Genomic DNA, 25908 nt, shown 5'->3' with positions numbered 1-25908 from the left:
TCTTTACACTACATCACCTGGGAAGCCCTGAAACTGGGAGACCTCTGGGTTAAGGGAACAGTTATGTATCTCACTTGCAGTGGTGGTTTCACAAATCTATACATATGATGAAATGGTAGACAACTATATACACTTATTGTACCACTGTTAATTTCTGGGTTTTGATCTTGTACTATAGTTAACATTAAGAACCTCTTTGCAGTTTCCTGTGAACATTTAAATATTTCAGAATAAAAGGTTTTTTTTTAATGAATGAACTAATGATACCAATAATAAAGTAGAAATCACAAAGACACTATGTTGAGTGGATAAAGTCATATATATATACATATGTGCATTTTTAAAATATGATTCCATTTATATAACTCTAGAAAAGAGAAATCTAACCTATAGTGACTGAAAGCAAACCAGTGGTTGCCTGGGGCTAAGGAGGTTGACAGGTGTGAGGCACAAAAGAACATGTCAGGTTAATAAAAATGTTCCATATATTTATTTGGTCACAGATAGAAGGTCAAAACTCATGGGAATTTACACTTAAAATGAATGCATTTTATTGTACCTAAACTATTCCTCACTAAAACTGATTTAGGATCACAATAAAATGAAAGAAGACTATCAAATCAAAGAAAAAAATATTTTAATGCACAGTAAGATATTAAATTTTATGTTTTCATTATAAAATATGGCATTTTTTGGCCATTTGAGTATAAGATGGATGAGAAAGTCACATCCAATTATAATACCCAATATTTACATAAAAGCCTTGCTAACACTGACACTTTGCATAGATTTTCCAGATAATATTCAGACATTGTATACCCTCAGATCATCCTCAAAAGACAGAGCTGGAGCCTTCAAGGCACTTGTGTTGATGAATTACTTTTCTAGCTATGTATGGTGTAGCCCACCTGAAGCCAGAAAGTGACCACAGTTGTACAAATATAATGGACGGGAAGTGATCCTTCAGTATAAGGGTTTCTTGATATAATCCACTCTGATTACAAGACAGAAAGGGTGAGATCTAGCCACTTCCTGACACAGTCAACTTAGTACACAGAAGTGCAGAGTCACCACCATATAACACCAGAGAGAAAACCTCAATTTAAAACTTTTCTAAAAAACTGCAAATTATTGATGACAAAATCTCTACACTACCTTCACAGTTTTCCTGTAAATCTAAAACTATTATAAAATTAAAGTTTATCTTTTAAAAGGAACTTATTCCTTTATAAAATAACCCACTGAACTTTATATACAAATACTGTCGACGCTGCGACCTGAGCAGGAGTTGTGACATTTTTGAAACATGAATCCGAGAAACCTTCATGACGTCACCAGCTTTACGTGCTGCTTTTTGATATTAGGTGGAGACCACAAAAGTGCTTACAGATGAATGCTCTAGAGTGGATTTGTGGAAGAGAGACTTAAAAAACTGCACTCAAAATACACCCCCCAAAACCTATCAGTTAACTATTGCTGCTGCTCATAAAAAAAATGTTTTTAGATGCCAGGAATGATGGAAAAGATAACCAATACTACTATAAAATGAACATAAACTTGTTGACCAGTAGACAGCTGCTCTCTGTCTACTGATGAAAAGATCTGGAATAATAACTGTGAACAAATACAAATTGAATGAGAGAGGCCACATTAAGGAGGTCTACTTTTTTCTTTACTGAAGTCTGGTTCATTTATACTGTTATGTTAATTTCTGCTACACAGCAAAGTGATTCACTTTTACATAAAATGTATTCATTTTCAAAAAAAAATAAAATGTATTCATTTTCATATTCTTTCCCATTAAGGTTTATCAGAGGATACTGAATATAGTTCCCTGTGCTATGCAGTAGGGCCGTGTTGTTTATCCATCCTATAAATACTAGCTTGCCTCTAACCCCAAACCCCTAGTCCTTCCCTTTCCCACCCCCACTCTTGGCAGCCACAAGCCTGTTCTCTATGTCTGTGAGTCTATTTCTGTTTCACAGATATACTCATTTGTAAGGAGACTTACTTTAAAGTAGCTCATCTAGGCCAGCTGGTGGACAGAACTGTCCTGCCACCCCTCCGAAGCTAGACAGGTAGGCACTGTGACAAAACCCAGCTCCCCCCCCCCCACCCCCGCAAAAGTAGCTACCACAGTTGTTCAGAAGAAGGAAAAAAAAAAAACCACCCAGAATTTCTACTGCCAATTATATATAAAAGGAAAGAGGAAATATTAAATAGTGACTCAAAGTGAAAATATAAGGCCAGTCACTGGGCAGTCTTCCCATACCCAAATGCAATGCCTTTTAAACTAAATGACTCACCCAGAGATTTTCTAGAAATAGGAAAAAAGTCAGGAGATGCCAGGTTCCCGCCCCTGAGAGGAGAAAGTCCCAGCAATTAAGAAAAGAGTACCAGGACTTCCCTGGTGATCCAGTGGCTAAGACTCCGAGCTCCCACTGCAGGGGGTCCTGGTTAGATCCCTGATCTGGGAACTAGATCCCACTTGGTACCACTGTGGGTTTGCATGCTAAAACGAAGATCAAAGATCCTGTGTGCCACAACTAAAGACCCGGCACAGCCAAATAAATAAATAAAAATAAATATTTAAAAAGGAAGAGTACAACTTGGAAAAGGACCCTAGAAAGAGAGTGAGAAATCCACCTCCAAACCCACTTATACATATTCTAAGCTGCCTGGGGAGAATGGCACTCACAGGCTGGCATCATGTTCTAAGTCACTATCTCTCAAACTCAGACCACAGGCACCCAGGTGCTCCAGCCTACAGACTGTCACTGCCCTATACTTCACATTATTAGCATTCTTTCTATCCATGTATCAGAAAGTCAATTCAAAGTGGCTTTTATAAAAGGAAAAGACATTGATTGGTTCCTGTAATCTGAAAAACCAGGAGCAATCTGACCTCAAATGTGGCTGAATCATGGGGTTCAAACAATACCATCAGGACTCAGTCTCTCCCTCCATGATTCAGCTTTGCTTTCCTTGACGTTGGCTATAGTCTCTGTTAGGTTTTCTTTAAGTGGAGGCCACTGCCGTCAACAGAGTTATCGTCTGCAAGTTTGGGACCCACCGTAGAAACACAGAGATTCCGTTTTTTCCATTTCCATCCAAGTCCAAGAAGCAAGCATCTTTGGCTCTGATCAGCCTAGCCTGGGTCATGTGTCCACTTCTTAAGCAATCACTGCCCAAGAGGATATGTTACTGTCATTGACTGGTGTCTAATGGGTCACTTATAATAGACAAGGATCAAAATCATTAGGCAGCCTGAGATTCACCAACAATCCACATCTGAGTAAGAGCAACAACAGCCAGCACACACACAACACCCAGGCCTCTCTAGCAGACTGAGCAGTCTTTCAGAGTTATTATTATCTCCTCAAGATAATAATAACAAGCATTATACTTTAAAAAAGCTTCCCTGAGGAGTCTGGAATTATTATGAGCTAATATATGTAAAAAGCACTTAGAAGAATGTCTGACCCAATGTAAATACTACAGAACTGTTAATTATCATCATGGAAGAAGGATCCTGGAGAAGGAAAAATATCATAACAAGCAGGGTGGAGGTATAGAACAGTTTAAATATTGAAAGGAGCGACTTCCCTGGTGGTCTAGTGGTTGAGACTCCACACTTCCACTGTAGGGAGCACAGGTTTGATCCCCGGTTGGAGAACTGAGATCTTGCATGCCATGGAATGGTGTGGTCAAAAAATAATTGAAAGGAGTGTAACCTAATTTTGTAACAAACTGGTAAAGCAGGATATATTGGTTAAACTACTTTTTGCTTCTTTGATCCAGAGTTTGCCACAAGATTGTTTTAAAATATCTTTTCAGTCATCTCTACAAGGGGATTTGGGAGTGAATAAATACTCAATACTGATTACAAGATGGTGGACTGATAGATGCTGGAGTCTACCCTCCTATAGCAAACTCTACCCATAATGGAAATGAATCTGAAAAAAAAACATGTGCACACACACACACACACACACACCTAGATCACTCTGCTATACACCTGAAACAAACACAACATTGTACATCAACTAAAGTTCAATTTAAAAAATAAAAGAATAAATAAAATAATGGATGATTTTTTAAAAAGTCAAATGGCTCCAGGGTATGTGTGGAGCAATCAGTTCAGGTTCCCAGAAAGGCTCAGAAATTAGAGTTCCAAAGACCCCTGAAGACAGGGGTGCAGGTTAAGACTGAACACAGTAAGACTGACTGAAAATCTGTATGAAAAGCAAGCAAACAGCCTCCATTAATCCCTGGGTTAATGAGCTGGGGCTCAAGTTCATCAGAGAGAAATTTCTGGTGGCACAAATGATTGCAAAAAAATTTTCAGAATACACGGAGATAGCTAGTATTAAGTCTTTCAACTGATCCTGTCTTTATTTAAAATTTTGATATTTTGTTGTTAATTTTTTGCAATAATTTTGATTTTTTTCAAATATTGCATTAAAATACTATTTACCTTGATTACCGGGTTTTGAGGCACCCAAGCTAAGTGCCTCACTTGCCTCTCTTTAGTCCTCACCTAGGTTACTGCCTTTTCAAACCTTTAGTACAAATCTGTTACAAGGAACAACTTTGGGTTAGTGATCACTTTTAAACACGGTCCAACACAGGGTGGAGCAGAGATTTATCAGCAGTGGACAAGACATGAAAATCGTCTAGAAATCAGTGTGATTAAGAAGTCTGGGGCTTTCCTGGTGGCTCAGTGGTAAAGGATCCACCTGTCAATGCAGGAGACACAAGTTCAGCCCTTGGTCTGGGAAGATCCCACATGCTGGGGAGCAACAAGGCCTGTGTGCCATGACTGCTGAGCAAACCCATGCTCGAGAGCCTGGGAGCTGCAACTACTGAGCCCAGGTACTGCAAACACTGAAGTCCACATGTTCTACAGCCCATGTTTTGCAACAAGAGAAGCTACTGCAATGAGAAACCGGTGCGCTGAGACTAGAGAAAAGCCCGTGCAGCAATGAAGACACAGCACAGCCAAAAATAAATAATTAAGATTATTTTTTTTAAAAAAAGGAAAAGAAATTTGAATACATAGAATTAGAACAAAAAGTTTAGGCTGGTTTTGGGTATTGGCAGGGATCCCAGAGAAGGGATGGAATTTCTGTGTTCCCTATACCCTCTGATGAACCCCACAACTCATTTGTCCCTTAATCTTTGTCTCTCCAAGATGGAGTGAGAAGCCTGAGATGCCCCGGGTCTGGGCTTGCAGTTCAGTCCTGAGAAGAGAGTGCAAGGGTTTGAGACTGGATCCCTGAGGAACAGAGATAAGCAGTGGGGGCTGGAGAAAGTCCCAGGATTAACTTCTCAACATCTTTACAGAAATGTTGAGAAGAGTCAGTGTCAGAACAAGTAAATCCAAGTAGTTTCAAGATGTCAATCTAGTGGAAAGGGATTCTGAGAGGCCTTTCCTGATACAAGGTTTACATAAAATGCTAATTGGTAACATACAAGTGTGGGTCCCTGCCTGCTCTACCTGTGATGCTGGGGAGATAAGTATGAGGGAGGGGCTCACATCAGCCTCTGCCAGAGGGAGTCTCAGGATAATATTCTGGATGATTCCAATCTTTGATTTTTCTTGCATCAGCAACTAAGCAGTGAGTACTGCTAGGGGAATCACACCCCAAGTCATGTTTCTCTACCTTTTTTCTGTGATTGCCCTCTTACAAAGCCTTTACCGTCATATATGTGCTTATGTATGTGATCCCTTGAAGGGCCATAAGCCATTATAGAATCTATGGTGTTGTGGCTCCACCCATGAGAATGCATGGCCTGTAGCCAGTTCCTCCCCACACTTTCTGGATTTTATTTCCCCCCTCAGGGTCTTCCCCTCATCACTTACACTCTTGTTCCTCCACATCTCAACCTCTCCACCCACCTCCAGCCATGGCCCCGTCTCTGTTCCCTGCCTGGCCCTCTTTCTTTCTTTCAAGAAATTCTGGTTTAATTGAAATGGGGTGTAAATGAAAGGCCTTGTAGTACACTGTTAGGTTTAGAATTTTAGATGATCTACTTTAAAAAATCTTTTAAAGAGTAATACGTTGTAAATATGTTTTATTTTAGTTTTTGGCTATGTGACATGAGGGATTTAGTACCCTGACCAGGGATGGAACCCATGCCCCATGAAATGCAAGCATGGAGTCTTAACCACTGGACCACCAGGGAAGCCCCCAGCCTTATTTCTTGAAGGGCATGCTACACTCTGATCTGCATTCTGTCTCCTTCTGTCTACTGAACCTGTTCTCCATAATATCACAAATGAACTCCAAGCCCCCTAACCTCAACACATACTCTTCCACCCAGCAATCTCCATGTCAAAGAAACCTTACCAGCATGTGCCTAGAAGATAGCAAAACTGGACACTATGTTTCACAACAACTCTTTCTAACCACCTGTATTTTAAATGGTTGTGAATATTGAGTAACATTGCTCTGCCCAATCCTTAATGGTCCTAACTTAAGACTCCCTTGGAACAATAGGACTTGTCTCTGCTGTGTACAAACCTGTGGACTCTCTCCAGGGTACAACTTGCAACTTTTAATCATCATAAACATTAAGAACAGCCCCTTTCAAGCAGTCAGAAATCCCTGACTTAGGCTCCTCCATGAATAATTCAGTTAACTAGTGGGTTCCTCTGCCTGACAAAAAAAGACACTTAATTTTGTTGACTATTTTTATCTGTTCATTTTATTTTGTTCTTGTTTTTTTTATTTGGTGGTCTTTCACCCTTTGTACCTTTTCTTGAACTTTAACCCATAGAAATAAAGCCACCAAGTATATAAGGATATAAATACAAACATGCTCTCTGTAACATTCATCATATGTCTAAAAGTATAAACTGAATGATCACTGACAGAGGAATGGTTAAAACCAACGTGGAGCACCATGCAGCTGTTAAAAGAAAAAGTCCAAGGAGTTCTCTGGTTGTCCAGTGGTTAGGACTACATACTTCCACTACAGCGGGGTATGGGTTCAATCCCTGGTCAGGGAATTCAGATCCCACGTGCCAATAGCCTGGCCAAAAAAGAAAGAATGAGTCCAAGGTATAACTACTGAACCACAGAGATGTCCATGAGGTAGAGCTCTTAAGTGAGGGAAAAGTATACAGTATGGCACAGATTTTTTAAACAAGAACCAGCCACTCCTAAGAAGTGTATTCATCATTGACGATGATTCTATGCAACCCACCGAAATCTGAGCAGACTCTCTTTGGGGTTGACTTGGGGATACTTGTTGGGATCAAGGCAGCAGAGGTGGTAGGGACAGGCAGCAAAGGGCCAAGAATCTGCCAGCTTTCTTCTCTCTGAATGAACATAGCTCCCTAGGAGCAAACCTTCTTTGACTCTCCTCTGAGCATTGAGCATCCCCTCACCAACACCCTTTTGAGGTCCCACAAAGGCTCTTCCCTCTCAGCCCCATCCCAACACTCCCTTCATAGGCAGAACTGGTGGATGAGGATGAGGGGGCAAATATGCCTCAAGGACCAAGACTCTACCTGGAAGAAAAGAGACTGAGACTGAATTCTTTTTCACATTGTTTGGTATGAATGAAGTTCTCTCTGAAAGATTGAGAAGATTCCAACAGAGATCCACCAGTGGGAAAGAACCCTAAAGTTCTCCAAAGAGAAGCCCCTGTGAGCAAAGTCATCTGGTCAAATGACCAGCCTCAGTATCGAGACTCAAGGTTTAAGGGGCTGAGGCTGGACATGGCCCTGACCCTGGCCCCTGGCACCACGGTCACGCTGGGAGACCCTGCGTGAGCTAAGAGCTGGGAAGCCCAAGTGTGGGTCACTGTTGTGGCTTGTGCAGCAGGCCCATGCAGCACTAGACACGACCCATCAGATGGTGCAGGAACGATGTTTCCCTAATGCCACCAATGAACAAGAACAGAAGTGAGTACCACACTCAGAGAGGGGGGTGCTGGGCTTCCTGCACACTGGGGAGGGATACTCAAATTACTAACTGGAAAAATATGTGACATAAAGTCTACCCTCAAATCAGAGCCTATGTTTAGTTTAAAGTTACACAGTTTATAATGCTTGTATGTCCAATTTGTCCTCAAGGAATAAACACAAACTTCTCTAGTCCTGTGCCAAATGTGGGCTCCAAACACTCATGGAGTGGGAACAGTGGGGTGACCCTCTAGCCAACTGAAGTCTAAACCACAATGGTACAGGAGAAAAGAAGGGGATGAAATTGCTCTTGTGTTCAGAACACTTAAACAAGACTTTTTGGCTATGAAATGCAAGGTCCATCCCCCTTGCCCACAGTCCCTGGGGAAGTATCTAGTGAGAGAAGCTTTGATCAGGCAGCTAAATTGTTCTGCAAAGAGAGATGGTGGAAAGTGAGACAGAAAACAGGGCCATGGGGATCTGGAAGAAGAGGAGAGTTCAGCGTTGGGGTGCACATATGGACTTCCCTACTGCAAAACCCAGCCCCTGGTCCTTCCTATGGTAAACAGAACAAATGTTAACTGTAAGGACCAGTAAACATTTTAAAATAAGAAGCTTAATTCTCCCTGTTGAAAATAAGAGACTTCTTCCAGCCCTTTCTTTTCTTTTACTATTTATTTGGCTGCATCAGGTCTTAGTTGAGGCACAGGCAAATTTTCGACCTTCGTTGCTGCTTGTGGGCTGTTCAGCTGCAGCATGAGATCTCTTAGCTGCGGCAAGTGGGGTCTAGTTCCCTGACCAGGGATGGAACCCGGACTCCCTGCATTGGGAGTGTGGAGTCGTAGCCACTGGACTCACCAGGGAAGTATCTCCAATCCCTTCCTTAGAGCATTAATGTTAGAAAACTTGTAAGTTCTTTCTCTGTCTCTTTGAAATGTATGGGAATCTTTTTAGAAGCTAAACCAGCCTCTTGCAGCTTTATGACCCAGGAATGTCTCTCTCCCAAGGCCCTGGCAGTCATCTCTTTGAAATGGAAAAATCAGGAGAGAGAGCACCCCTATCTCCCGTTTCTGTGAGAGGGTAGGACCCTAAATGAGGTGAGCACTTTGCTCTGACATGCAAAACTACCCCCTGTCATAAAGATATGAGGATACTGGTTTTCCTATGATTAACCCTATTAATAACACTAAGGATCACCAATCACCAGGTAAAGTTAGGATGAACAGTGTGTGACAAATGGTGCTCTCAAGCCTCTTACTTTAGAACTAGTTACTGTTTATCTTGAGAACATGTGTAAAGGCTGCATCTGTTTGGCACTATAACTGGACGGGATTATTTTATCTTTACAATCTCTTAGCAGATGGCCTGTGACGCACGTCACATTCTGCTAATGCTTATTCAAGTATAAAACTATTTTCTTTCCTCCACTGCCTTTGTGGAGAGCTTTTCCTGGGTTGGGAAATCTTGTTTTTCATTATATTTCCCAATAAAATGCACGAGCTGAAAAAGAAAAAAAAGAAGTGAGACGGTTTTGAGGAGTAAGACCTCTAAATGAAAAGGACATGGAAAAATAGTATGGGGTGAGGAGAGGTAGAAAAGTTCTAGAAATACTGATGCCGACATTCAATTGAAAACTGTTTCCAGAATGTAAGTAATAGAATAATAGCAATGAATACATATGGAGACTACTGCCAGGTATTGTTCTGTTTTAAACATTAACTTATTAGCATACGTAGTAGCTTGGATTATTGTTCTTAATTATCAATCCCCACCCCCACCCTGCCTCTGAGTACGCTCCAGCAGGCAGAAAAGGTGTCACGGAACAGCAGAGAAGCAGGCTAAAGTATGGACTAGTCTTGGTAGTATGACGCAAACTTTCATTTTAGGTAAGAGTGATACTTGAAGGGCACGTGTGGAAAGGCCAGGTTCAGCTACTACAAAAGATGGGGAATGTGAGCCACACTATTTGGATATTACAGGATACCCCAAACTGGAGGAAACTGTGCTGGGGGCCAGCAGATACCAGCCCCGAGGACTGAGGATGCAGTAGGCGGGAGTGGGCCCAGAAGATAAGAAGGGGAAGGGCACCCAGTAAGGATCAGACACTTCTGTAAGGTCTGGAGGCTGGAAGGCAGGACTGGAATCCCTCTCACGCCCACCAAAGAGCAACATGTCGAGTCATTTTTGAGGGTCTGGCTCAAGAAAGCAGGTTTACCTTGCCCTGGCCTAGCCCAGGCTGCCAAACATGTCCACTGTGAGCCAAATGCTTATAAAGACTAGGGCCAAGAAGACTTGGGTACGGACCACCAAGAGGTTTCCTGCGTGGGTGCTAAAGCCTGAGCCCTGAATCATCCTCCTGACAAAGTCTCACCGCTGCTCCCTGGTTCCCCAGTTTCTGGCCCTGAGTGCCACAAACGACCAGGAAACAGTGGGGGTGGGTGTGTGTGCTCAAAGTGGGATAAAGACAATGGGGAAGATGAAAGAAGTAGAACTTCATGATTACCAAGAACTTTACACCTGATTTTTTTTAGGAGAAAACTGGATTCTTGTGGGGAAAGCAAGCACCAGGGTCAGTGAGGCCAGAATAAAAATGTACCTGGAACATATAGAAGAGAAAGAGGCTGCATTCATCCTGGAGGGAAGAAGTCCATGGGAATCGCCCAAGGATGCTGGGTCCCTACGTGGCTCCACATTGCACCCTCACACCTGGGTCTCTAACATTCTCTGCACCCACTATGAAGACAGGACAAAAGGAAGTGCTCACTGCCCTGCCTCAGTTAGGCCTCCCTCAGGATCTGAAGGGGTTGGCAGCTGGCTCTAGCGGTAAAGAACCCACCTGCCAATGCAGGAAACATAAAATGATGAGGGTTCCATCCCTGGGTCCGGAAGACCACCCTGGAGAAAATGGCAACCCGCTCCAGTATTCTTGCCTGGAGAATCCCTGGGACAGAGGAGCCTGGTGGGCTATAGTCCATAGGGTCCCAAAGAGTCGGACACGACTGAAGCGACCTAACATGCATAGCATGCAGTATCTGACATGTATGTGTCTGTGGGGGGGTGTCCTAACCCAGCCAAGGTTGACACGAGGTTGGGGGTGGGGTGGGGAGCGAGTCTCCTAGCCGTTACTTTTCCAAGTTTAAGGCAACCTGGGGAAACTCTGGTCATTTATTGAAGGGCTGCGCTCAAATCAGGTAGCAATCCGAAACTGAAGACTGACTGGGCTGAACTGGATCCAGAGAAGCCCACTCCCCAGGAATGTCCCAGCGCAGTCACCCAGGTCAACCTGCCAGGGCTCGGCTCACCGTCTTCCCCAGATCCCAGCCCACAAAAGCAGGGACTTCCTCCTTCGCTTGGAAGACCAACACGCTCCCTCTTCCTTCGAGCTTCCCCAAAGTCTCGGCGACCTCGGGGACTGTCCTCGTCTTGCTCCCTTCAACCCCGAGTCCCCTGACCTCCTCGGGAGGAGGAAAACCCGGCCACATCCGTTCTCTCGGCTTCCCCCAGGCCGGGGCCCCTTTATCTCCCTCGCAGCTGCGCTCGGGCGGGGAGGCGCGGCTCTTCCACACAGCCGGCTCTGCGGCGGCTCGCAGGTTCGGGCTAGTCTGGGGCGGAGACTGGGAACGCCTGAAAGTGGAGAGGAGGGCGGGGACGCGGGCCCATCTTTAAAGGCCCGGGACCGGCCCTGAGGCGCCTCAACACCTGCCGGCGGCCCCGGGCAGCCTCGAGGAGCGCGCACGGACCCGGCTCCCCTCGCTTCAGCCGCCGGGGCGGCCATGGGCCGCTACCGCATCCTCGTGGCCACCGGGGCCTCGCTCTTCGCCGGCTCGCACAACCGCGTGCAGCTGTGGCTGGTCGGGGCGCGCGGGGAAACGGAGCTGGAGCTGCAGCTGCGGCCGGCGCGGGGCCAGGTCAGCGGGCGAGCCGGGAGGCGGGAGGCCGGTGAGGGGGCGGGATAGGGGGCGAAACGACAGCAGGACCGTGTCCGCTGGGGCTTTCAGGTGTTGGGACGCCGGTGCCTGGGCCAGGAGAGGATCGGGAGCCAGGGTCCAGGCAGGGCGCACACCCTTCTCCCTCCCCGACGGCCCTGGTCCTCACAGCCTCCAACTCCTTCTCCAAATGACCCATGCCTGTGTCAGTATTGGATCTGAAGTCAAGCGGGATGCTCCTAGTGAGGAGGGCGCCGGTGGGGGGGGGGGGGGGTCTCAGTTAAAGGACCGATTGAGGTGCTGATGCTCAGACATCAATTAAAGACACTGCGGGCCAGGCGCCAGGCTCCCTCATTCTGCCGCTGTGATGGGGTAAGACCCACCGCGCAAGCGTCCGGAGGCAGAACGAGGAATGCTGTATTTGGAGGCCTTGCCAACCGAGGCTCCACAAACGTCCCCTCCTCTCTTGTCCCCACCGCATTACTTACCCCCCACCCACCCCGGCAAAACGGCCTCTCCTGGAACCCTGCTACTGTCTCTGGGTTCTGGTCCCACAGAAGGAGGAGTTTGAGCACGAAGTTCCGGAGGACTTGGGGCCGTTGCAGTTCGTGAAGTTGCGCAAACACCACTCCCTGGTGGACGACGCGTGGTTCTGCGACCGCATCACGGTGCGGGGCCCTGGAGCCTGCGAGGAGGCCGCGTTCCCGTGCTACCGCTGGGTGCAGGGTGACGGCGTGCTGTGCCTGCCAGAGGCCACCGGTGAGGGACAGTGTCGGGAGGAGGGGTGTACGGTCCTGGAGAACAGATGGGAAAGGGGTTGGGGGGTGGGGTAACTGAGGAAGGTCAGAGGCCCTTGAGCAAAGTGAGCGTTCAGCAAGTTAAGTGTGGAGAAGGCAGAACACCGGAAAGTTATAAAATACCAAATTTATACACAGAAAAAAAAAAAAAACTCCAAGTGGAGCTGGACAGGGACATAAGTTCACGTGTAGATCCCACCCTCCAAGAAGATGAGGGCAGGGGATGGGAGTCGCAGCAATGATGGGAAAGAGAAGCACCCAAGTAAAAGCAGAAAGGAGATCTGTATGGGATGAGGAATAAGTTGGGGCAGGGCAGGTACAGGTAGTATGTGGAAGAGCGGATGGAGGCGACCCTGAGAGGAGACAGCTATGGGAAATAACAAACAGTGTGACTTAGAGAGCTGGGTTTGGTTGGAAAAACACGGAAACAAACCATGAGGGAGAGGGTGCACACTGACAGCGGGTGGGGGTGAATGAGGACAGCCAATACAGAATCTGTTACCATGGAAAATAGTGAGAGATGATCATGGAGGAAAATGCAGGCCAGGGCAAGTAAGGATAGAAAGACATCACTTTGACACTGGTGAGTATACATGCAGCTGAGAGCAGGAACAAGGTGATAACAGACTCTGAGGGCCTAAGCAGAGTGAAGTCAGAGAAAGAAAGCAAAGAGCTGTTCCTCATAGCTTTCCAAAGACAGCTGAGGTGTGGTAGGTGAGGTTCAGCACATGTGAAATTAACCAAGGCAATATATGGTAGAAAACAGGTAAGGGCATATGGGTGACTAAGACTTTATCACTTTTTTTTTTTTTTTTGGCTGCACTGCTCAGCATGTGGGACTTTAGTTCCCCAACCAGGGATTGAACCCATGCCCCCTGCAATGGACTTGCAGAGTCTTAACCACTGGACTGCCAGGGATTCACAAGATTTTATCACCTTAATTACAGTGATTTTTTCCAACAACAGATACTGATGAAATAGGATCAAATGGAGAAAGGCGAGTTAACGGACAAGAAAAGATGTCAAACATGAGATTGTCTCAAGGCAAGAGATGAGGGTTGAGATTAACAAAACCCAGAGTACACAGTTGGTAATGACAAGGTAAATGTGTCTCAGAAATCAATGGAGTGACGCAAGGTCAGAGATAAAAGCAACAGAGCAGAACTGAACACAGGGCCCATGACTGCTGAAAAGGAAGATGAGGACAAGCGGGGGAGAGCCCAGGACCACACAGACTGTGGCCAATTGTCTTAACATCTCCCCAGCCCGTCTGGCAGGAAACAATGCATTGGACGTGTTCCAGAGACATCGAGAGAAGGAGCTGAAAGAAAGACATCAGATATACCGGTGACCACCCACCCACAGGGCCTCTCGGCAGTAACCCCCTTCCCTGACCCCACCCCCACTACTGACCTGGGCACCCTTCCTGAAGCCTTGTCCCCATTTCCTAGCTGGGCCACCTGGAAGGAAGGGTTACCCCTGACAATAGCTGCGGGCTGTGAGGACGATCTACCTGCAAATATGAGATTCCATGAGGAGAAGAGGCTGGACTTTGAGTGGACACTGAAGGCGGGGTGAGAACAGGCCTGGAGTTAAGAGTAGTGAAAGGGCCGGGAGATCTAAAAATGGTGGTAAATGGTGAGGGGCTGATGGATGGGCGAGTAGGTTCACACCTTGATTCCTGTCCTAGGGCTCTGGAGATGGTCCTCAAACGTGTTTACACCCTCCTGAGCTCCTGGACCAGTCTGGAGGATTTTGATCTCATCTTCTGGGGCCAGAAGAGCCCCCTGGCTGGTCAGTGGTTCCCCAGGTCTCTATAACCTGTTGCTGGCCTCTTTTGATGCCCCAGCCTTCACACTCCACAGCCCCTCCTAAGTGTTCCGCAGATGAGACTATATTGTGCTGGGTCATTCCTCAGAGGCCCCAAGATGAAAAGATAGGGACTGGATACGGGGTGGTTGCATGCCTACATCACTGGGGTAGGACCTGGAGGGACATCCCAACTGTGTAAACCTCCTCCTCCACTCCACCCCGACACCACAGAGAAGGTTCACCAGCGCTGGCGGGACGATGAGTTGTTTGGCTACCAGTTCCTCAATGGCGCCAACCCCATGCTGTTGAGACGCTGCACCTCTCTGCCCTCCCGGCTGGTGCTGCCCTCGGGAATGGAGGAGCTACGGGCCCAGCTGGAGAGAGAACTCCAGGTATCCCTCCCGCCCTGCCCTGTTCTCACCTTGGCAGTGCAGCCAGAAGTGGTGAAGGGGAGGGACCAAAGATGAGTTTAAGAAGGGAGGCTGTGGTAACCCTTGGTCCAGACTCCAGTGCTGGAAAAAACTGGAGGTGATACAGTACACAGGGAAAACTCTGAGGAACTCCCAGCATGGAGGAGAAACAGGATGGATCCCCAGGGCACAGACAGGGGCGGTGGTGTTATCAGGGACAATGTCGTCTCCTGGTTGATGTCAGTGCCCTGGACACCAGTGTTCAAAGGGAGGAAAAAAGATGGAAAATGTGCCATCAGGAGGGGAGAACTGTGGAGGCTGCTTGGGTTTGGAGGAGGTGAGCTGCATGTGAGGACGATGAGCTAGGCCACATGTGAGCATGTCACGGGCATGTGTGCGCTGGACTAGGTGGCAGTGCTGGCAGGGCAACCTCTGCAGTTTCCTTGACAGAGGAGGTGAGTTTTGGAGTGAAAGAGCGTTTGCTGAGCTGGTGACAGCTGAACACAGGGAGCAGATCACTGCAGGATGGTGGGGTAGGGGCCTGGCCATCTGGACAAGGGGCCAGCGTGCACACTGGACTGGGCAGGCCTGTTCTGAAACTGGACCTGCACAAGACGCCTACCTTCACTAGGCTGTTTGTCACTTAAAATGAGAGGAATCAGGCCAGATGCTCTGGTTCTGCCTATAAGACTCTGTAACTGACACAGGATGATGGCAAGAATCAAGATAAATATCTTAAAATGTCTTCCCCCTTTGCCCCTGCCCTCTTGGGTTAGACTTTAAACTCAAAGGATGGATACATTCCTCCTTTCCCCAGAATGGTTCTCTGTTTGAGGCTGATTTCATCCTCCTGGACGGAATTCCAGCCAACGTGATCCGAGGTGAGAAGCAGTACCTGGCTGCCCCCCTCGTCATGCTCAAGATGGACCCCAGTGGGAAGCTGCTACCCATGGTCATCCAGGTGAGGTGCCCCAGGCACCCCCTCTCAACTTTGCTGCTGTTCACCTCCACCTCTGCCCTTGAGGACCCAGCCCCCTGGTTCTTGGCTCTCAAGCTCCATCCTCACACAGTGAGACCTGTCCTCATGTCACTCTGCTTACAGCCTAGTTTCTCCTGACTCGCCCAACTGGAAGGACTTGTTCAAGAGTCATAATGGCCTTTTGGAGTTCTCATCCTATACCCAATGGTTCTCGAACTGTAGTGTGCCTCAGAATGACCTAGAGGGCTTGTGAAAACAGTTTGCTGGGTCCCAACCTGAGATGTTCTGATTCAGTCCATCTGGGATGGGGACTGAGAATTTGCTTTTCTAAGTTCCAAAGTGACGTGGATGCTTCGAGATTGGGAACACATTTTAAGAGTCACTAATTAATCCCTCAGTCCACTCTCTCTTCTCCCACTGTTCTCAACAGTCAGTTTAACAAACCCTGTCAATTATCTCATATACCCTGCTTCCCCTTCCATCCCCCACCATAACTCAGACCCCCATCTCATTTCTCCCAAACCACCATCAGGACCTCCTCACTGGACTCCCTGCTTCAAATCCCCTGCATTCACCCCGAAGACCATGATGGGTGCACGGTGCCACAGCAGTGAGAGGAAGGGTGGAAGGGGCCTCATTCTTCCTCCTCTTAATCCTCTAGATTACAACCTCCTGGATGGCAATAATCGTACTTACTCATCTGTTTCCCCAAGATGGCTGACCATAAGGTCACACATAAAGTGGGAATTCAATGAAGCCTTAATTTCTTTTTCCCAGATCCAGCCTCCCAGCTCCATCTCCCCGACCCCACCACTGTTCCTGCCCTCAGATCCTCCACTCGCCTGGCTCCTGGCAAAGACCTGGGTCCGAAATTCAGATTTCCAACTGCATCAGCTCCAATACCATCTGCTTAACACCCATCTGCTGGCTGAGGTCATCGCTGTGGCCACCATGAGGTGCCTCCCAGGACTGCACCCTATCTTCAAGGTACCACCTCTACCCTCCATGTCCTACTTCATTCAGACCCCAGAGAAAGGAAAGAGGCCAATATCATATGATACTGCATGTGTGCATGCTAAGTTGCTTCAGTCGTTTCTGACTCTTTGCGGCCCTATGGACTACAGCCTGCCAGGCTCCTCTGTCCATGGGATTTCTCTAGGCAAGAATACTAGAGTGGGTTGCCATGCCCTCCTCGGGGGGATTTTCCTGAACCAGGGATCAAACCAGGACTTCTGCATCTCCTGCACTGGCAGGCAGGTTCTTTATCACTAGCACCACCTGGGAAGCCCCATCATATGATATTATAGCAGCAAAAAAAAATTTATCACTTTGTAAAAGAAGGGAGAACAGAAGAAAGAAAGACTATCAATATTTTGAGACTTGTGTTTTAATTGAGTCACTTAACATTTCTTCAGAACATATTACAAAGGAATCCTCTGAAATTCTCAGATCTGACAATCTAGCAATGGGCCGAAAGTATAGCCAGAATATTGCCAGTAAACCAAAAGCCTTGTTCCTGCCTTAGTAGATTTACGATTTAGCCAGAAAGACACATGGTGCCCATAAGAACTACCCAGAGAACAATACCTGGACCTAGAATTTGAAATCACTGAAGACAGCTGATAAACACTAGAATACTGATGGAGAATGTTCCACCCCAACTGAGAGTGCTAAGTAGGAACAAAGCAAGAGGCGAGGAGAGCGGCCCAACAGGGTGCTTATTCCAGCCCAGGAGAGAAATGGAGAAAGACATGTGTTGGCAAGGTGGTGACAAGAATTAAAAAAAAAAAAAAAAAAAATCAGGGACTTCCCTGGCCATCCACTGGTTAAGACACCACACTTCCACTGCAGGGGTACAGGTGCGATCTCTGGTCTGGGAATTAAGACCCCATATGCCACATGGCTCAGCTAAAAAAATAATCATAATCAGACTTGGGGAAGAGAAGGAACAGTAGCTGCAGCAAGCCTGGGTATCAGACCAGAGCCAGAAAAGTCAGAGGTCTAAGCTTCTACAACACTCAGGAGCCCAAGGGTGGGTGTGGGAGACTGACCTAGAAATCCTATAATTTTATAAAAGAGTGAGCTCAGCATCTACTGATCAGCTGACAGCAGCAACATAAGACTCATGCTTGCTTAAAAATGTCCTCAAAATCTTGATGACATCTTAGATATAGGGAACAAGGCAAAAGGGACAAAACTGCATATGAACATATGCATACGAAACAGGCATATGAATCAGAGGAACTGTCAGAAACAGGAAAGATGGGAAAGAAGCCAGCTGGGAAGCAAAGATGAGATTCAGTTTGAGGTTCATGGAATCAGAAGTGTTAGCAGGACATACAGGTGAGTACCTGGCAGGGAGAAGGACTGAACTGTACTTCAGCTGGGGGCCTGCCAGGTCCCTGAAAGCCTGGCCAGCAATAACTGGCCTCTCGGGAGGCTGGTGTGGCACCGACAAGATGGAGTCCAGTGTGATGAGCAGAATCTTGGATTTTACTCATCTCATGGTGCTCCTACACCACTATCTTCTGCTCACCTTGGATAGGCTAAGCCTCTATTCACACTGAAAATATCCCCCCTTTACGAGTTGAGCCCTGTGCCCACCTGTCTCCACTCCCAGAGAAACATGTCAAAGAGCTGCACTGATATCAGCACACACAGGAGAGCCAAGCCGGCCAATGTCCCAGAGGTGATCTGTGCAGGCTCTGGATTCAGACTGCCAAGGCCTGAATCCTGAGTCCTAACTCTGTACAGGTGTGAGCTCAGTGTCCTCATGTCTAAAAGGGGACAAAAGGAACACCATCGTGGGGCTGCTACAGGATAAAATAACCTAATAGCATGACACAGGCTAAGAGCTAAAAAAAAAAAATTAGTTCTTGCAATTTTTATTATTACCGCCTTTTTGGGGGAGGTGCCGTGCTGGGTCTTCATTGCTGTGCACAGGCTTTCTCTGGTTGTGGTGAGCGGGGGCTGCTTTCTAGTTATGGTGCGTGGGCTTCTCACTGCAGTGGCTTCTCGTTGTGGAGAACAGGCTCTAGGGCAAGTAGGCTTCAGTAGTTGCAGCTTGTGGGCTCTAGACCTTGGGCTCAGCAGTTGGCATATGGCTTAGTTGTCCCCCTGGCATGTAGGATCTTAGTTCTTGGACCAGGGATTGAACCAGTGTCCCCTGAATTGGCAGGAGAATTGTTAACCATTGGACCATCAAGGAGGTCCCGATTATTATTAAGAGTTGTTTGTCCTCAGGCTTCTCTCCTCAAGTGGATGCTGGGCTTTCTATGACACTCAGCAACTTTCATGAACTTTCTGAAGTTTCAGTCAATGTGAGCTGCTTTGACCTTCTGACCCCATAGTTCTCTCTGGCTCATTCTGTCTCCAGCAACAACTACTTAGATAAGTACCAACCCTTTGTGAAATCTGTACATAAACTGGGTGGAAATGAAAACAAAATAGTCTGAGATACAAAGAAATGCATGGAAGATCAGATGACCTTTTTTAATAGCTAAGAGAAAGCTATTTCTTGAAAAGCTTGCAAAATAGAGGGAGTCTAACTGCCTAATTTGGGGTGGGAGGAGATTTGATGACAGCCTCTCTGCTGCTGCGATGGCTCAGTTGGGAAAGAATCCGCCTGCAATGCAGGAGACCTGGGTTCAATTCCTGGGTTGGGAAGATCCTGCGGAGAAGGGAACAGTGACCCACTCCAGTATTCTGGCCTGGAGAATTCCATGGACTGTATAGTCTGTGAGGTCACAGAGTCAGACATGACTGAGGGACTTTCACTTCATCTCTGCTGCTTACACAGGTAGCACAGTATGGCTCCTCCTCACTGTAAGGTACCCAACCCGACCCCTCAAAACCTGACAATGAAGCAACTAGGGGATGGAGGTGTGACTTTGGGAATGAGTAGAGAGACTAATTTAAGCTGTGAGGATGACAGTATTAAAAGGAAATCAGCCCTGGAGTAGGAAATGGCAACCCACTCCAGTATTCTTGCCTGGAAAATCCCATGGACAGAGGGGCCAGGTGGGCTACGGTCCATGGGGTCGAAAAGAGTTAGACCCGACCAAGTGACTGAGCACATCAGCACATACTATGATTTAAAATGGTTGTTTTCTTTTGTATTCCTACCAGAAGAGTCTGGGACTTCCAGTGCTTCCATATCCTTGCCAATATGTTTAGTCTCTTTAAACTTTTGACCTTTTTAGTAAATGTGAGGTATTAAAAAAAAAAAAGCAAATTAGGGACCCTGGTGGTCCAGTGGTTAAGACTCCATGCTTACAATGCAGGGGCTGCAGGTTTGATCTCTGGTCAGGGAACTAAGATCCCACATGCCACACAGCCAAAGGGGGAAAGAAAAGAAGTAAAAGCAAACCAAAAGGTGCTGATTCTCAAAGGCCACCTACACTCCAGGTAGAAATCATCAAGATAAATAACAGCTGCTACTCAAGGGCATCACTCATGTAAGCATCACTGCAGCCTCGTGAGACAAAGACCCTATAATCACCCGCTGTTGTCACGTGAGGACAGGAGATGAGAAAGGTCAACACTTAGAGGGTCCTGTACCTTGGATAAATATAAAGTGACTGCTGAAGTGAAACCCAGGTCAGTGTGGCTGGAGAGAATGACGACTCACAGAGGTGACAAGATCATGAGATGGTGTGATCACGGAAACAGGAAGAGACCAGCCTGTCAAGGGAGGAAAGCATCAAGAGGAGAGAAAGCCATCATGCTGCCTACAAGGAAGGACCTGAGCATGTCCCCCATAATCGACCCCCTCTGTTCTCCCCTATCCTAGCTCCTGATGCCACACATCCGCTACACAATGGAAATCAACACCCGGGCACGGACTCAGCTCATCTCAGACGGAGGCATATTTGATAAAGTGAGTGGGGCTGTATCACTGACCGACTTTCTACCATCTCTTGCTGCTTTCAAGATCCCAGACCAACCTGGATGAATGTCCTGACCCTTAAACCTATGAGCTCTTTATATCCATGTTTCTAAATCTGAAAACCCCACATCTGAGAACCCCTTGTATACTGTGCACTGGCTTCTTCCTCAAGGCCTTGCATCTCTCTTGTTCCAGGCAGTGAGCACCGGTGGAGGGGGCCATGTGCACTTGCTCCGCCGGGCCCTGGCTCAGCTGACCTACCGCTCCCTCTGTCCTCTTGATGATCTGGCTGATCGCCACCTGCTGGGAACCCCCAGTGCTCTCTATGCCCGTGATGCTTTACGGCTCTGGGAAATCACTGCCCGGTGGGTGAGGGGGAAGCCAAGAAATGAGTCGGGGGCAGGGGGTGAGGGGGAGAGAAGGCGAGTGGGGCTGTGGTCCCAAGGTCAGCATGGGGCAGAAGGAACATGAAAACAAGAAGGTCCAGACAGGAGAAGCAGAGAAAGGGATCCTGGGGAGAAATGAGGAAGAGGGAGGAGTCAGTGGGTGGGGTCTGAGGAGCAGACTGGGGACAGAGGGCATAGATTGGGAAAGCTGTGGATGCAGAGGCTGAGGGATCTGGACAAATCAGCGGTAGGAAGAAACGCTGTCAACAATGTCTGGGAATGCCTAGAACTAAGGACCCACATGTCCTTCCTCTCTAGGCTAGTTTGTAGAAACAGCTAGGAGTGACCCAAAAGGCAGGCCTAGAAGACTCTATACTCAGACACAGCAACAGTCAGCTGGCCAGAGACCATGGAAAAGTGTAGAGGTCAGAGGCCAGAGCCTTCTCCTCTTAAGGAGCTCACCTCCCTTCTCCCCGGGGCAGGTATGTGGAGGGGATCGTCCACCTCTTCTACCGCGGGGATGACGTTGTGAAAGGGGACCCTGAGCTGCAGGCCTGGTGTCGGGAGATCACTGAGGTGGGGCTGCGCCAGGCCCAGGAGCGAGGTGAGATCCCTCCCAGAGATGGGAGCTCCTCAGACACTGAGTTCAGAACCCCACCTGTCCATCACACCCCCCGCCCTCCACACTTCAAACATCTGAATACCATTCCCACCTCCTAAGACTCAGGACAATTCCCAGTGCCCATGGATCAGCCTCCTCAGAGACCCTGGCCATCATCCTTCACTTCCACCCCCTCCCCTAACCTGCCACAGCATGGCACCCCCCAGGAACGGTGGGGGATCTTCCCAGGCCCCGCTGGGGCTCACGTTCTCTCCTCATGGCTGTCTGTTCCTTCCTGAGAATATAAATGGGAAGAGTTTTCCACCAAAGTCCATGATGACCCCTTCTGTTTTCTCTCTTCTTCTCCTGCTTCCCACTGTCCAGCACATACAGAGAAAGTCCGGGCCCACTGCACAATGACCACAGTACAGGGTCATTTCTAGATGTAGACACAATGCTCTCCAGGCTTTGGCTCAACCCTGAAGTCAGTACCCCCTTGGGGCTCATGTCGCTTTGGCCAATCTAGCCTCCCCCACAATCAAGTCACTGCCTTCAGCACCCCCACTGGCATTCTAACCTCTGGGGAAGAAGCAGCCTTTCTCGGTTCTTCCTGGCTTCCTCCTCCTCTCTCTTAACACACACAGGCCAGCATGGCCTGCTCCAAATCTTCCTTCCGTCCCTGTCCCTCACATTTCACACTGACATCTCTGCCTCTGTGGAGCAACTACAGATATTTACTGGGGAGCTGCTATGGCCAGCCTCTGGGGGTGCCGTGAGCACTAGCCCGACACTCGCCCTTAAGAGGGAGCGTCCCTCTGGGGCATCAGTGGCTGCACCACCCCCGTTCCAGGACCAAACTTTCTCTAGTACATCTGAGTCTGTCCCCTGGGCTCCACAGGCTCCTGGGAGACCCCCACCTCCTCCCCTTGGCCATCTTTTCCCCAACCAGCATCTACATTTGGAAAATGAAAATAAACATCCACATGTCAACTTTAGCCTCCAGTAAGTGCTTCTCATTCTCTCTTCATCCACTCTCCCTCAGTTCTCACAGCCCACCTTTGCCTCATTTTCTCAACAGACTCTTTAGGGGAAAATGTGCTAAAATAAAAACAAACCTGAGATTAGCAGTTAGGAACCCGAGCTCAAGGTCAGCCTCTGCCTTTTCCCAATTACCACAGTCCTGTTGTTTGTTTAGCCGCTCAGTAGTGTCCAACTCTTATGAGACGGCCTAGACTGTAGCTCACCAGGCTCCTCTGTCCATGGGATTTCCCAGGCAAGGATACTGGAGTGGGTTGACATTTCCTCCACCATGAGATCTTCCTCACCCCGAGAACTAAACCCATGAACCCACGTCTGCATCAGCAGGTGGATTCTTTATCACTGAGCCACCAGGAAAGCTCTAGAAGCAGTTTAATCTCTTTAGTCTTTGATTTTTTTTAATCTATAAAAAGGGAGTGATTACATTTGTTCACCTTAACTGACAGGATTATTGGGTCTCTGAGCCCCCACCTCCACTGTAAATTGAGTGGCTTGAACATAACCTTTGCAGAAAGCCTCTCTTGCCTGTGACATTGTAAATCTATAACTTCGCTTATCCTTCACATTATAAATTAGACACCTGCAATTCCCTGTCTGCAAACAGGAGGAAACATCCCTAAATTCTCAACCACTTTTTGAGGCAAAGGGTTTCTGATCACTCAAACCTTTTCAGCCCCCCACCCTTCCAAAATAACAGTAATTGCTTATTGGAATATCAGGTGATTAACTCATTTATAAAGTAGGTATCACTCTCATTTTACAGGTCAAGAAATTGAGGTTCAGAGAGCTTAAGTAGCCCAACTGTATTACTTGAGTCTGAGTTGAAGCCCACATCTGATGCAAATATATTTGAACAAATGAACTAAACATCCATCAATTCCCAAATGTAGACATCCAAAGACATCGGCCTTTATTTTTCTCCTCTCAGACTGTAGCCTCTAAATCCTGTTCCGTTTCTGCCCAGGTTTCCCTGTCTCCTTCCAGTCCCAGAATCAACTCTGCCATTTCCTTACCATGTGTGTCTTCACATGCACTGCTCAGCATGGGGCCATCAACCAGGGCCAGGTATGGAGCACTGAAAGCCCAGATCCCTGAAGGCAAGTGTCTGGACTTGGGATGCCCATGGGAGAGATGGGGTTCAAACCCTAAGTACTAGGATCCTAGGGTTGCAGTTTCCTCCCCCAGCTGGACTGGTATGCCTGGGTCCCTAATGCCCCATGCACGATGCGGATGCCCCCACCCACCACCAAGGAAGATGTGACAATGGCCACAATGATGGGCTCACTACCTGATGTCCGACAAGCCTGTCTTCAAATGGCCATCACATGGCATCTGGGTCGCCGCCAGCCAGACATGGTAAGAGAGGACTCTGGGGAAATGGAAATGACAGTTGGAAGGGAACAGCAGAGTGAAGGGCAAGGTTCTAGGTGTGTCTGCCTTTGAATTCAAAACTGACTGATCCTTTGTTCTTTCTTAGGTGCCTCTGGGGCATCACAAAGAAAAGTATTTCTCAGACCCCAAGGCCAAGTCTGTACTAAACCAATTCCAAACAGATCTTGAAAACTTGGAAAGGGAAATTACAGCCCGCAATGAGCAACTTGACCTGCCTTATGAATACCTAAAGCCCAGCCACATAGAGAACAGCATCACTATTTGAGCTCTAGGGCACCCCCCGCCAAGGGAAGACTGTAGATCAGCTCTGGGGCTGACAATTCCATCTTGAGTTTCACCATTTCCTAAAGTCTCTGCTGTGTTGCTGTTCAGTTGCTAAGTCATGTCTGACACTTTGCAACCCCCTGGACTGTAGCACACCAGGCTCCTCTGTCCTCCATCATCTCCCAGAGTATGCTCAAATTCATCCTGCTGCTGAGGTTATTTCTTTTCCCAATTAAACCACCTACGTCTGTATCCTATGAGCCCAAGGGCCTTTGCAGGCATGCATGCTGAGTCGCTCAGTCGTGTCCAACTCTTATGCAACCCCCATGGACTGCAGCCCGCCCCTCTGTCCATGGGATTCTCCAGGCAAGAATACTGGAGTGGGTCGCCATTTCCTATTCCAGGGGATCTTCTCAATACAGGGATCAAACCTGTGTCTCCTGCACTGGCAGTTGAATTCTTTACCACTGCACCACCTGGGAAGCCCGTAAGGAAAGGGTCTAATAGTATGTTAGGCTTTGTAGGCCACACTGACTCTTGTCACAGCGATTCAACTCTCCTGTTGTAGCACAAAAGCAGCCACAGGCAATGTGTAAATGAATGTGATTATGTTCCAATAAAACTTTATTTATGGACAGTGAAATATGAACTTGTGTCACAAAATATTCTCTGTTCAGTTTAGTCAACCATTTTAAAATGCAAAAAACAACAAAACCCTGTGGATTTTCGCCCTCAGGGGCAGTACCTGCGCCAGGGTGCCCCTGCAGCAGCCTGAGGCACTGACCTTACCTGAGAAACATCCAGAGAATGCTGGGGCCGGGGAGGGCCAGGACGATTTCTTAGAGAAATCCACAACCTCAACTCAAACTCCATTCCCAGAACCTTGACTTCACGCTTGGTGGCCAACTTAAAAATTCCTGACTCTACCTTGGCAGCTTTCCCTCCACCCCTGTTTATCCTATTCATACACCTACCCCAAAGCCCTGAATGAGAATGGTGCTTCTAAGGCAAAAGAAAAACTTTCACTCCAAAATGCTCTCCTTCCAGATGGTATCAAACAAAAGAGACACGAGATACATGTTTGAAGGTCACTTCCCCAGGAGCTTCAGTGCTCTGGGGTCTCTAAGTGTTTCCCAGGTTCCAAGTTCTCTTTCAGGATCCTTTAAAGACCAATATATACAAAATAAAGGGGGAAATATCACAAAGTTATGCTAACCACTGGCAGTGTCTGTCTGGTTCTGGGGTCTTGGGATCAAAATGACCCCTCTCAATTATACTATGACCACTGTCCTCACTAGAAAAGGTACAAAAACCTCAGTGAAAAATTATGTTCTTCAAACACCACTATTTCCCTGAATAATGTATATACATCTGTTTTTCATCAGTGAGGCATACAAAATTTTTCTTTGAAAGGTATATAATCTACTTATATCTTTAAAATCTTGGACTCTATCTTGTCCAAAGTCCCGTTTTCTCAGTTTACAATAAGGAAGAAAAGTG

General features: G+C 47.4%; 1 protein-coding gene and 1 long non-coding RNA gene across 3 annotated transcripts in view; one reads left to right on the top strand and one right to left on the bottom strand.

The window, feature by feature from the left end:
- The window catches only part of LOC136148955 (uncharacterized), a 101464-nt gene that overhangs the window by 74931 nt on the left and 625 nt on the right, over positions 1 to 25908 (bottom strand). The window contains exons 2-3 of one of the 2 annotated variants that reach the window (XR_010659613.1): positions 24041 to 24121; positions 12358 to 12635 (exon numbers count right to left, since the gene is read on the bottom strand). This is a non-coding gene — a long non-coding RNA (uncharacterized lncRNA). Of the gene's footprint in view, positions 1 to 12357; positions 12636 to 24040; positions 24122 to 25908 lie in introns of those variants that run through there. The other variant, XR_010659612.1, reaches the window with a different exon arrangement.
- ALOX12 (arachidonate 12-lipoxygenase, 12S type) lies at positions 11353 to 24865 on the top strand. The gene is made up of 14 exons (XM_065908665.1): positions 11353 to 11823; positions 12399 to 12600; positions 13904 to 13985; positions 14090 to 14212; positions 14329 to 14432; positions 14682 to 14842; positions 15678 to 15821; positions 16617 to 16826; positions 20632 to 20718; positions 20923 to 21092; positions 21596 to 21717; positions 23717 to 23817; positions 23938 to 24108; positions 24230 to 24865. Exons 1-14 carry the CDS (start codon positions 11689 to 11691, stop codon positions 24407 to 24409), a joined length of 1992 nt encoding a protein of 663 aa, XP_065764737.1. The 5' UTR covers positions 11353 to 11688; the 3' UTR covers positions 24410 to 24865.

This window comes from Muntiacus reevesi, chromosome 18 (assembly GCF_963930625.1).
Source record: "Muntiacus reevesi chromosome 18, mMunRee1.1, whole genome shotgun sequence".
NCBI lineage: Eukaryota > Metazoa > Chordata > Mammalia > Artiodactyla > Cervidae > Muntiacus > Muntiacus reevesi.
Note: the sequence above shows the minus strand (reverse complement) of the source record. Positions and strands in the feature narration are given on the sequence as shown.

Excerpts from the sequence above, each read along its gene's own strand:
- ALOX12 (XM_065908665.1), top strand. The coding sequence starts at position 11,689 with ATGGGCCGCTACCGCATCCTCGTGGCCACCGGGGCCTCGCTCTTCGCC. Across the intron at positions 14,843-15,677 it reads AGCTGGAGAGAGAACTCCAG|AATGGTTCTCTGTTTGAGGC; the intron begins GTATCCCTCCCG and ends TCCTTTCCCCAG. Across the intron at positions 20,719-20,922 it reads ACGGAGGCATATTTGATAAA|GCAGTGAGCACCGGTGGAGG; the intron begins GTGAGTGGGGCT and ends CTCTTGTTCCAG.